We start from the raw sequence: 13,286 nt of genomic DNA on the forward strand, positions 1-13,286 counted from the left end.
GGTTCTCGTGATGAATAACGCATATGACAACTAGTCACGAGATGCACGAAGAAGATCATTTGTTATTTGATTCAGAATGCAGGGTGTACTGTGACAAGAGAGAAACACTTCATGATTCTGTATAAGAAACTTGTTGAATTTTTCAATTCACCCTGTGAACTCACCTGATTTGTGAGCGGATCGTAGACACGTGAGTGAGGCGTTGAGGCGCGCACACTCATCATCGCTCGCTCCGAACTTCTGTAGCGCCTCAGACACCTGCTCATCAGACATGTCCAACAGAGCCTCCAGCGTCAGCTCCCCCGGCCCGATTTCCTGGCAAAAAAGACATGGACGCACAACACAAAATAACTGATCTGCTATAATCTCAACTAAAGTGACTTACGGTGAATTTATTTCAGTGAAAGTTGCCCTGACGTCATGAGATGCCAAAAGACACAATATTGGTAGCTCATTAAACTGTCTCAGACGCTTGTCCTAAAAACGATTATTAGAAATGAGAAATATTAGGAGTGTGGAGTTATATAATGAATGTCAATTGTAGAGATCAAATCATTTGGATTTGGGTAAAAAATGTTTGAGTTCATATTGAGATCTTCAATAATATGACGTTTTGATAGAAGACTCTGCAAATGTTGAGGTCTCTTTTGTTAAATCAATTCTTATTTTCAGATGAAAAATATTTTTCTTTTTAACTATTTTAACTTTTAATAGAAAATATAAAGACATGATTCCACACAGAAACGAGAAAGTGCGCGCTTACACACACACACGCGCACACACGCACACACACAAGATCATTTCATACCTCAATAACCTCTTTCCTGATGTTAACAATGCGAAACCAGTGTCCCAGTCGAGGGAATCCATCCAGCTCAACATTCCGCTCCTGTAAGGGCACTTTACGCTTGTAAGAGAGCTGCCGACTAAAATACTTCACCAGCTTACCCTGAAAGAAAGAAAGAAAGAAAGAAGAAAAGAAAGAAAGAAAGAAAGAAAGAAAGAAAGAAAGAAAGAAAGAAAGAAAGAAAGACAGACAGACAGACAGACAGACAGACAGACAGACAGACAGACAGACAGAAAGAAAGAAAGAAAGAAAGAAAGAAAGAAAGAAAGAAAGAAAGAAAGAAAGAAAGAAAGAAAGAAAGAAAGAAAGAAAGAAAGAAAGAAAGAAAGAAAGAAAGAAAGAAAGAAAGAAAGAAAGAAAGAAAGAAAGAAAGAAAGAAAGAAAGAAAGAAAGAAAGAAAGAAAGAAAGAAAGAAAGAAAGAAAGAAAGAAAGAAAGAAAGAAAGAAAGAAAGAAAGAAAGAAAGAAAGAAAGAAAGAAAGAAAGAAAGAAAGAAAGAAAGAAAGAAAGAAAGAAAGAAAGAAAGAAAGAAAGAAAGAAAGAAAGAAAGAAAGAAAGAAAGAAAGAAAGAAAGAAAGAAAGAAAGAAAGAAAGAAAGAAAGAAAGAAAGAAAGAAAGAAAGAAAGAAAGAAAGAAAGAAAGAAAGAAAGAAAGAAAGAAAGAAAGAAAGAAAGAAAGAAAGAAAGAAAGAAAGAAAGAAAGAAAGAAAGAAAGAAAGAAAGAAAGAAAGAAAGAAAGAAAGAAAGAAAGAAAGAAAGAAAGAAAGAAAGAAAGAAAGAAAGAAAGAAAGAAAGAAAGAAAGAAAGAAAGAAAGAAAGAAAGAAAGAAAGAAAGAAAGAAAGAAAGAAAGAAAGAAAGAAAGAAAGAAAGAAAGAAAGAAAGAAAGAAAGAAAGAAAGAAAGAAAGAAAGAAAGAAAGAAAGAAAGAAAGAAAGAAAGAAAGAAAGAAAGAAAGAAAGAAAGAAAGAAAGAAAGAAAGAAAGAAAGAAAGAAAGAAAGAAAGAAAGAAAGAAAGAAAGAAAGAAAGAAAGAAAGAAAGAAAGAAAGAAAGAAAGAAAGAAAGAAAGAAAGAAAGAAAGAAAGAAAGAAAGAAAGAAAGAAAGAAAGAAAGAAAGAAAGAAAGAAAGAAAGAAAGAAAGAAAGAAAGAAAGAAAGAAAGAAAGAAAGAAAGAAAGAAAGAAAGAAAGAAAGAAAGAAAGAAAGAAAGAAAGAAAGAAAGAAAGAAAGAAAGAAAGAAAGAAAGAAAGAAAGAAAGAAAGAAAGAAAGAAAGAAAGAAAGAAAGAAAGAAAGAAAGAAAGAAAGAAAGAAAGAAAGAAAGAAAGAAAGAAAGAAAGAAAGAAAGAAAGAAAGAAAGAAAGAAAGAAAGAAAGAAAGAAAGAAAGAAAGAAAGAAAGAAAGAAAGAAAGAAAGAAAGAAAGAAAGAAAGAAAGAAAGAAAGAAAGAAAGAAAGAAAGAAAGAAAGAAAGAAAGAAAGAAAGAAAGAAAGAAAGAAAGAAAGAAAGAAAGAAAGAAAGAAAGAAAGAAAGAAAGAAAGAAAGAAAGAAAGAAAGAAAGAAAGAAAGAAAGAAAGAAAGAAAGAAAGAAAGAAAGAAAGAAAGAAAGAAAGAAAGAAAGAAAGAAAGAAAGAAAGAAAGAAAGAAAGAAAGAAAGAAAGAAAGAAAGAAAGAAAGAAAGAAAGAAAGAAAGAAAGAAAGAAAGAAAGAAAGAAAGAAAGAAAGAAAGAAAGAAAGAAAGAAAGAAAGAAAGAAAGAAAGAAAGAAAGAAAGAAAGAAAGAAAGAAAGAAAGAAAGAAAGAAAGAAAGAAAGAAAGAAAGAAAGAAAGAAAGAAAGAAAGAAAGAAAGAAAGAAAGAAAGAAAGAAAGAAAGAAAGAAAGAAAGAAAGAAAGAAAGAAAGAAAGAAAGAAAGAAAGAAAGAAAGAAAGAAAGAAAGAAAGAAAGAAAGAAAGAAAGAAAGAAAGAAAGAAAGAAAGAAAGAAAGAAAGAAAGAAAGAAAGAAAGAAAGAAAGAAAGAAAGAAAGAAAGAAAGAAAGAAAGAAAGAAAGAAAGAAAGAAAGAAAGAAAGAAAGAAAGAAAGAAAGAAAGAAAGAAAGAAAGAAAGAAAGAAAGAAAGAAAGAAAGAAAGAAAGAAAGAAAGAAAGAAAGAAAGAAAGAAAGAAAGAAAGAAAGAAAGAAAGAAAGAAAGAAAGAAAGAAAGAAAGAAAGAAAGAAAGAAAGAAAGAAAGAAAGAAAGAAAGAAAGAAAGAAAGAAAGAAAGAAAGAAAGAAAGAAAGAAAGAAAGAAAGAAAGAAAGAAAGAAAGAAAGAAAGAAAGAAAGAAAGAAAGAAAGAAAGAAAGAAAGAAAGAAAGAAAGAAAGAAAGAAAGAAAGAAAGAAAGAAAGAAAGAAAGAAAGAAAGAAAGAAAGAAAGAAAGAAAGAAAGAAAGAAAGAAAGAAAGAAAGAAAGAAAGAAAGAAAGAAAGAAAGAAAGAAAGAAAGAAAGAAAGAAAGAAAGAAAGAAAGAAAGAAAGAAAGAAAGAAAGAAAGAAAGAAAGAAAGAAAGAAAGAAAGAAAGAAAGAAAGAAAGAAAGAAAGAAAGAAAGAAAGAAAGAAAGAAAGAAAGAAAGAAAGAAAGAAAGAAAGAAAGAAAGAAAGAAAGAAAGAAAGAAAGAAAGAAAGAAAGAAAGAAAGAAAGAAAGAAAGAAAGAAAGAAAGAAAGAAAGAAAGAAAGAAAGAAAGAAAGAAAGAAAGAAAGAAAGAAAGAAAGAAAGAAAGAAAGAAAGAAAGAAAGAAAGAAAGAAAGAAAGAAAGAAAGAAAGAAAGAAAGAAAGAAAGAAAGAAAGAAAGAAAGAAAGAAAGAAAGAAAGAAAGAAAGAAAGAAAGAAAGAAAGAAAGAAAGAAAGAAAGAAAGAAAGAAAGAAAGAAAGAAAGAAAGAAAGAAAGAAAGAAAGAAAGAAAGAAAGAAAGAAAGAAAGAAAGAAAGAAAGAGGGAGGGAGGGAGGGAAAGAAAGAGGGAGGGAGGGAGGGAGGGAGGGAGGGAAAGAAAGAGGGAGGGAGGGAGAGAGAGAGAGAGAGAGAGAGAGAAAGAAAGAAAGAAAGAAAGAAAGAAAGAAAGAAAGAAAGAAAGAAAGAAAGAAAGAAAGAAAGAAAGAAAGAAAGAAAGAAAGAAAGAAAGAAGGTCGTATTAACAGGCTACAGAATGCTTGATTCTGATTGGTCTGTCACATTCTGTGGTCAAATCTTTTGGTAAATGGACCATAAAACTCACTGACCGTTGTCCGTGGCACTAGATTTACTTTGTCCCCCTGTTGGGCTGTACATTGTACATAAAATGACTAATTAATTAATGTTGCAAAACTGAATTCATTAAACATAAAATTTGACAATTCTCTTCAAACTGCATACGTTTACACAAGTACTCCTCATAACCAGTATACAAAGTAACTGTTTTCATGAGGTAAAACATGTCAAAGTGTTTACTGGACAGTCACAAGTAAACTTGCTTGGCATTCATATCCGTCTTTCATGTTGTTTAATATTTCATGATCTCTTTGAACTGGTTCTCGGCATGTTGAAAAACATGAATATTTTCCCAAGACAATGATGTGATTGAGGTGTTTGTGCAACAACATTTGAAGCTCTTTTAGTGCTACAATAAACCGTATAAGAACTGAAACATTTTTGCATGCATTAGTGGCATTTGTTAGGAAAGCATCACTGTTTCTAGAAGTTAGGGAATGAAATGAATCATATAATTGACCAAAGAAATTCTGTGGATATGGCTCACGTTAATGTAAAACTAGAGACCTAAATATCAAACTCATTTGACCTGGGCCAACAACCAACCAGCTAGCAACCGCCCTGCTATACCCTAGCAACCACTCAAAATACCCTAGCGATGTTAATACTTTACAATAAAGTCTCATTCATTACCATTAGCTGACATTAACAATGAGTAGGGCTGCACAATTATGACAAAAATCATAATTGTCAATTATTCACCCCGATATTGTAATTGTGATTATTATTTTCGATTAATTGATTTTATATTGAAGCTTTGAAATGTTTTATAACGTTCTGTGAAGAACGTCATATTCTTTCTATAAACATCTAAAACTAAATAATATCATGTAAAAAAAACCAAATAATTACGGGTAGTTATGTTGTTGGTTAAAAAATCAAAAACGTAGGACACTTAATTTTAAGGTCTCTGTTTCGCCACTGTACTCGCTGCCCAAACACACGCACAGAAAAGAAGGCAAATGGACATTTTGGCGATTATGTAATTGTTTTACCCGTAATTGTAATCTTCATTAGTTTTTCGATTATTTGTGCAGCCCTTTATAACAATGAGCAATATATTTTTACAGCTTTTATTCATCTGTAAAATTCAATGTCTAATGCCAATAAAATGGTATATTTTATTGCTGTCCATGTTCATTGTCCAGCAGCTAACTTTAACAGATACTTTTATTTTAAATATATATTAGAATTACCATTAACTAAGATGAATACATTCTGTTGAAGTATTGTCTATTCTTAGTTCATGTTAACTAAGGAATAGTTCTCCTTTCATCATTTCTTCACTCTCATGTCATTGTAAACCTGTATGACCTTCTTTCTTCGGCAGAACACAAAAACAGATATTTTGAAGAACAGTGGTAACCAAACAACATCGGCCTCATTGACCTCCAAAGTATAAACACAAAACTACTGAGACATTTCTCAAAATATCTTCTTTTGTGTTCCACAGAAAGAAAGAGTCAAATTCAGGTTTTGAACATCATGGAGGTGAATGAATGATGACAGAATTTTTATTTTTTGGTGAACGATCCTATTAACTAATGTTAACAAATGCAAACTTATTGTAAAGTGTTAGTCATTCATCATATCTTCATAAAATGTTAAAATGTCTTAAAAACAATCCTAAAACCTCAATTTTTATGTTCCATATGGACTTACAAAGGTACTTATATTAGGTTATATGAGGTCGACGACAGGACGAAACCCATTTGCGTGTTAATATTTCAATGATAAGAATGGTTTATTTGATCATTTCAGCATTATCAGTTTACTGAACGGTGTCCATCCACATATTCAGTCCGTGTCGTGTCAGTCATTTGTGTCGAGTTGCTCTCCCATGGCAACACTGTTTCCTCAACGTTAGGCAAACAAAGCTCATTGTCTGTGGGTTCCAGGGGTTGAGGGTCACCTGAAGATTAAAGCCGAGGGACGTTCTTTCAAATGCACTCGTGTACGTTTTCAATTCACTCGCTGAACTGAAACACGACTGACCCAAATCCCGGAACTGAATTACAAACACTCTGCATGCCATAATGTGTTGGTTATTGAGGCGATGTCTCCGGTATAGCAAACAGAACAAACTTATTTTGCTTTGGATAGCTGGTGCTTTAAAAACTTGATTTATTGAGTTATTACTAAATTACAATGTAACATTATAATGTACTTTTAAGCTGCAAGGTGTAACTTTTCCCTCTCACCATTTCTATCTGAAACATAAAATACTTTTCAAGTTACAGGTTCACATACACGATCAAATGATGTCAAAGTGACATTTCCCCGGAAAACCGTAGCCTACAACTTAAATTATAAATCATTATTATGAGTTTACTATTGTGAATCGGGCTAAGATAAGACTGATTTTTGTTTATTTTTAACCAAAAACCTACAAATTGCAGCTTTGAGGTATACAGATTACCCTAATATAAAAAACTTTTTAGTTTTGTAAAGTAATTGTTCTCAAAGTTAGTCTAAACAACCAAAATACATTTTTTATACATCATAAATGTAAAAACATTAGTTGTATGCAGAGTTTATTTATTATAGACCACTTCGCAAGATGCAGAAGCACTTCCGGTTTCAGTTATTGATTGATTTATTATTATTATTTTAAATCTTACATATATTCAGTAGTTAAATCTTAAAGATATTTGTTTAACATTATAAATTGGTTTTAAATATTCTGTTCAAACGTTTGTGCAGTGAAACAGGAAGTTCTTCCGGACCGGCGTTAAACGAGGGTTGATTACGTCATTCGAAGTGGTCTATATATTCAACATTGGACTGGGCCGGTATGATATTTTGATGGTATGATAGCCTTAATGTACCGGATACCACGGGAATTACAACGTGTCTGCATATACAAACAACTTTTCAACTGGACACAGTACATTTTATTTTTAAGCAACGTAGAACATGCATGTCAGGTAAAAATAAAGCCTTTTTATATTCTTTCAAAAAAAAATATTTTTGTAATATATATTAAACGTAAACATCAAATCAATTACATAACTTAATGATTTCATTAATTTTGTGTAAACACAGCTCATAGCTTAGAAACGTATACACAGAACATTTGAGTGGTTTTTAAACCTTGACTCTTTAAAACCTTGGTATACCTTGAAAGCGGTAACCGGCCCATGCCTACAATGGACATACATTAACGTGTAGTATTTGGGAGATTAACTGCATATAGTTCAATAAGAATCACTGTGCAACTGTAATAAAATGTCATTGCATCTCACACACGACTGTTGCCGGCCAAACTCTGCACGATAATGCACGTCCATCACCAGGTAAACAAGCGTCAAACCCCTGGTAATATCGAACATTTGTAATTTATATTCCATTAACATGAACAAACAAAGTGCTTCATTGTGACATGCTGACACCAGTGACGACTGCACACAACAGCCAATGGAAAGCGGGTTTCTCCCACCGTGCAGAAATACTACAGAGCTGGCAGAGGAATTCATATCACTGCAGGCTTTGCCAACATTCAAGATCACCTTTTATGTCACACACTATCACTCAAAGCACAGCCAAAACAATGTCAAGAGAAAATCCTCATGAGCCAGCATAAGAGCACACATGATCATAATCAGAAGAGAAAACACTATAGACTGTACAGACACTATAAATACAGTCAACAGAGTTGAACATTTACATAAGGTAGAGACAAGCGGTGGTTTCATAACCATCATATTACCCCGTTAGCACGGACCACTTTGAGATTTCTTGCATCTGTTAATTCTGCAAAGTAGACAGCAGATCGTCTGCCGACATTGCTGAATTCAATTTTGGATTGTTTTCAAAGACTACAAATATCCAACAATTCAAACATGTCCTTCTAACATATTCAATAATGCGTCATTTAATTTATTGAAACTATTATTTAATAAACATAGGTTTTATATGACTTGGATCTTGTGACTATATAATATTTGGCATATACAGTACAATCTTGTGACAGGTTTGCATATCTGGGCCTTTCTTTTTGCTAAAACCTTACGGTACGATTTTCTGTACAGCTTTAAAACATTGTGCATGGAAAAGTGCAATACAAATAATGACTTAACTTAAATATTGACTTAGTTTGCAATGCAAAGTAAAGCATTTGTTAAGGGTGTTGAAACATAAATATCTTGGACAAGGAATATTAAGGAATAGACTACATATCAAGCACAGAAGCTTCTTGCCAATTATTTTAATAAAAACAATATTAACGGCCTGAGAATGTTGAATTCTGAAGCAAAAAGTCAGAAAAATGACTACAGACGGTTAAAAGTTAAATGCAGTTGGATGTCGAATTCCTTGCAATTTATTATGGAGCTCGTAGTCACACAAGAAAGTTGACAGAAGGGCTTTATCTGAATAACTACAGTATGAGATTTTGAGCCCAGTTACATAAATTGTTCAATAGATACAGATGTCAAAAAACAGAGTGTTATTTATAAACGTTATCCTCCAAACTTATTTCAAAAGCATCATATTATTGTGACAGCTGTTTGGTAAACACAGAGCACAATGACAACCGTGGCACACATTAGATCATAATATCAATCAATAATCTATAATCCATAATAAAGATTTTGCTTGTCTCTAATCTCAATGTTCAATGTAAATCTTGGGGTAGGTTGTGACGAGCGCTCTAACTGTTGTAATTAACAAAAACTTATTACAGAAAAATTACCCTATTATTAAGTGGAGTAAAAGTGTGACAACAAGCCCCGGCCTCATCTAGGTGAATACAGCAGCAGGTTTCCCTGTGCAATTATTTACAGAGTCTCTCTGTTGATCTGGATAGTAGTGAAAGACCTATATCCTGGGCTGCGTTTCCCAAAAGCATCGTAAGCCTAAATTGATCGTAAAAACGATCGTACGAGTGATCTTAATATTACGGTCTGTTTCCCAAAGCTTCGTAACTATAGCACTTGAAAATCATCGTAGATCTACAAGTGCTCTGGAGTAATCGTAAAGCCCTAAGTGCATCGTAAGAAGACAAGAGTTATGAGATCACCTGCAGGACAATCGGCACATTAATCCTTTAACTTTGTTCAAGTGCAATGTGATTATAATATAAGGTTTTGATTGTACTTTATTGTACACTTTATTACTCAGATTTTTTGTTTGTTTAAATGAGGGCAGAAACAAATATAAACTGTAGGCTATAAAAGAACACATCTGAATTAAATGAGTGAACAAAACATGAATAAAAAATATTTTTTATGGGCAAGTCATTGGTTCTAACAAAGGATGCATGTTTGTTGCTGGATTAAAGTTACTCCACATTTTATGTACAGTAAAAATGTTGTGTTTAAAGGGGTGAAATGACAGAGCTAAAAGGAATATATCATTTGTTTTAGATGCAATGCAATGTGTATACACGATTTAAGGTTCAAAAACGCTGTATTTCCACATACCGTGCATGTTTGTATCTCCTCTTTGCTCCGCCTCTCTGAAACGCGCGGATTTTTAACAAAGCTCGTGGCTCTGAAAAGCGAGGTGTGCTATGATTGGCCAGTTAACCAGTGCGTAGTGATTGGTCGAATACTGCAAGCGTGTGATGGAAATGTAACGCCTCTTACCATATTTGGAACATCAGGTTCCTCTTCAATTGTACTGACAGGTACGCCCACCTTACTGGCGTACACATTTGGGCGGTCTTAGTCAAATCATACCACGAAATGACGTTAATTTGTGGGGGTGTGGTTACACGAGGCGTTTCAGGCAGGCACATAAAAAACAGTATTCGCACCATAAGACCCCTTCAAAAGAGAAATGGTCAAAATGCTTGTCAGTGTCTTTGCCTTTCTGAAGTGCTGATTGTCTGATTTGCTGAGAAATTGGATTAATTAGCTCTTCCCTTTATCGTTCTCTAATTGAAAGGTTTATATTAATAATGACCACACTTTGTGCTTATTATTAATAAAGTGCTGGTAATGCATATGTACAATAAACATTTTGTTTGGACCTATGTGTAAGCTAGATAATACATAGGCCCTACTAAAAACTTAACTTGAAATTGCCACCTCCACACCACCCAAAAGCGTAATAAAATGTGGTTCAACAAACAACAGCATTTTTACTTCTGATTTTAACTTTTTATTTTGCCTAGAATGTGCAAAATACATTGCACAATTACAGTAGATAAGTCCTATCTACACAGAGAAAAAGTATTACACGTTAAATCAACATTCAAAAATATTCACCCACATGCACATCGGGTGAAAATAATTAGCCTATGCATTTCGAAAACAAGCGCGTGCACAAAAACGAGCCATTGGTGACATTTCAGCACCTGACAAACTCTTAAGTTTCCCATTTTTGCGAAAGGCATGTGAAACGATGACGAACGTTCGCAAATTGGCTCGTAGAAAACGCTCCTAAGTCCTAAGATCCATCGTTATCGGGAAAGCAGCCCAGGGTGATTATATGATCAGTATTTGATCGATATGAGACTCCTTGCATTGGCCTATTACAGTTTATTTGTCCCCTAAAAAGTTGTGACAGCTTTAAACTCTGCCTTACAGCCTTGAGAATAAACAAATGGTTTCAGCAAATATTCAGCAAACACTGTTCAAAATAACTTTAGATTTCATTTTATTCATTTATACATCTCATTTTCTGTTATTAAATTGAATTATGTAGCTATTACCTGCATCTGCTAATACCTGTTTCTGATTTCTCCCTAAAACATGTGAGAGTTTCAAACTCTGCTTTACAGCCACTGACAAATATACATACTTTCAATCATTTTAATGCTTCAAATTACTTAGTTTAAATAACATACTTTTCAATAAATTTCATAATGCTATTTAATAACAGCAAATGGGATATAAACATTTTTTTATGAAATACACAGTTGTTTATATTTACAAATAAATTAACTGAAATGTTAAAATGTTTATATCTGCTGTTATTAAATAGCATTATGTATCTACTTGAATCAGTTTCCGGTTTCCCCCTAAATTGTCACTGATTTAAACCTTGCAGCCAATGAGAAATAAGGATTTTATTTTAATTAGCTTATATGTTTTATTTTATTGCAGTGCATTTTAGGTAAATATTATACAAAACAACTATATTTCATTAATTTATAGATCCATTTTGCTGTTATTCAATGGCATTTCAGCAACTATGAGAATACTTGCATTGGCAAGTGACAGCTTCAAACTCTTCTAAATGAAAAGAACGTTTTATAAAATAGTTTAGTGAGATGACAAACATAATTGTTTATTTTAGCTATTTATACGTCTCATCTGCTGTGATTAAAATGCATTATACAGCTACTATAGTTTGATATTGCACTGGCCAAAAACATATCTCCCTAAAGTTGTTACAGTCCCATAATCTGCCTTACAGGCCTAGCAGTGAAAATAAAATATTGTACAAAACAACTGCGCATTTAAGGAATTTTGTGTTTTCCTCTTTTGCTGTTCATTAAATTGCATAATGTAGCTATAGATTTCGGCCATCGGTTCCCCCGCATTCGGATATCCAAACCCCATCGTTTCTAAAAGCACAAACTGGCATCACACCGCATGAAAATGACCATTACATAACGCAATTTACAACAACGGCCTGTTAAAAACGCACGTCCCACTGGTTTCGTTTAAAGATGAGGATATCAATGAATGTCAACAATAGGCCCCTTCTCGGTGTCCACGTTAGCGGCGCGAGAGCACGAGCCACCTTCTTCACCACCTGCAGAATGCGCAAACGCGCGCCTCTCACCGCAGCGCGCACACCACAGCCTATAAAGCCAACACTGTAATTCCCCAACGTGCACCTTCCAAATCACACACATTTCGAAATGCAAAATTGTTTATCGTGCACGCACACGCATGCACTCTCGTGACATTTGTAGAAATGCAGCTGGTCTGTGCAACATTTCAGACGCTTGCTTACCTCCAGCGTCCGGATTTCTTTTTGTGTCAAGTCGTTGGATGTGGCACATTTGGTCCTCAAACCTTCCAAGCTGGAGATGCTGATGTCAATCATGTTTTGCACCAGCTCGCACTGCTGCAAGGCTTTTTGCAAACTCAGAAGATGCTCGTCGCTTTTGGTCATGCTCTCCTCGTCCATAATTTGCGAGCAGCGGTCACTCTCTTGCGCGCAGACTACTTCTTTTCCCCTCGATGTGAAATTACTTTGATGGTGCGTTTGTGAAAGCACAAACAGGTGAGCGTCAATTACATTGAAGTGACACTGAAAATCGCGCGTGTGGTCATGAGAAACTAGACTCTACGTGTACGGCGATTCCATCGTTGGCGTTTTTTGGATATCCTGACGCTGTTCTCATCAGGGTTGCACACTTTGCGTTTGACGCGAGTCTACCATAATACACAGATATTGGAGGAAAAAATAAAATCAGATATTCGCTGCGGCTAGATCCATTGCGCGCTCGTGGTGGAGTGCAACACAAATTGAGACATCGTTGTCATAGGTGATGAACGAGAAGCTGAACGCAGGAGATCACGACAGGTGATACTTCTTAACGATAACGTTTGATTTGACTGCAAGCGCTCCTCTTCTGGGTCTCCATCAGCTGCATCCCGGCGCTCCCCCACCACACCGACATGTTCGCGTCAATCAAATTCGCAGCAACAGCACCAGCATCGCATCGCAGGGAAGAGAGTTCTCGCGAGATAAGCATCAATGCGGTGAAGTCACTGTTTGAACTCGGAGAACCTTTTAAAACCTTTTAAAAATAAATCTGTCAAGTAACATGAAGGCATTTTGATCGACGTTTCAGTTCAGTCGACTTGTGTATTGCATTTCCATACAAAACTGTGCAATAGACGAAGATGCACCTGTTTAAAATATAGCAATTTACAAGTGAGTTAACTTACTGGTGTATATAACATTGATAACTTTGGCAACTTTATTGTTTGACTACAAAAATACAAGACTTGTAACAGTAATTTTTCTGCTTAATTCAAAGTGAACTCTGTGGTATTGTTAAAGGGTATTTTTACGCAATCCAAAAAAACTGGAGACAAAAGTGATATTCGCAATGTTCCAATGTTTAATTTAAACACGAATTGCTGTTTGACATTTTGTAGCTTGTTAACGTAATTTGTTTGGTCTGTTGGTTATTTACCTGTTTGTAACCTAACCAGAGAGTGGTAGATTTAGTCTTTTAAGAGCCTTTTGGGGCTC

General features: G+C 34.2%; 1 protein-coding gene across 2 annotated transcripts in view; it reads right to left on the reverse strand.

The window, feature by feature from the left end:
* ksr2 (kinase suppressor of ras 2) overlaps positions 1-12,782 on the reverse strand; it is an 80,618-nt gene extending 67,836 nt beyond the window's left edge. Inside the window, exons 1-3 of one of the 2 annotated variants that reach the window (XM_057350529.1) lie at positions 12,033-12,782; positions 809-949; positions 165-315 (exon numbers count right to left, since the gene is read on the reverse strand). In XM_057350529.1, coding sequence (XP_057206512.1) covers positions 165-315; positions 809-949; positions 12,033-12,209 — 469 coding nt within the window. In that variant the 5' untranslated portion in view covers positions 12,210-12,782. The remainder of the gene's footprint in view (positions 1-164; positions 316-808; positions 950-12,032) is intronic. The other variant, XM_057350526.1, reaches the window with a different exon arrangement.
* Positions 12,783-13,286: the final 504 nt, after the last annotated feature.

The sequence above is a fragment of the Triplophysa rosa genome, linkage group LG2, assembly GCF_024868665.1.
Source record: "Triplophysa rosa linkage group LG2, Trosa_1v2, whole genome shotgun sequence".
In the NCBI taxonomy this organism is placed as follows: Eukaryota; Metazoa; Chordata; class Actinopteri; order Cypriniformes; family Nemacheilidae; genus Triplophysa; species Triplophysa rosa.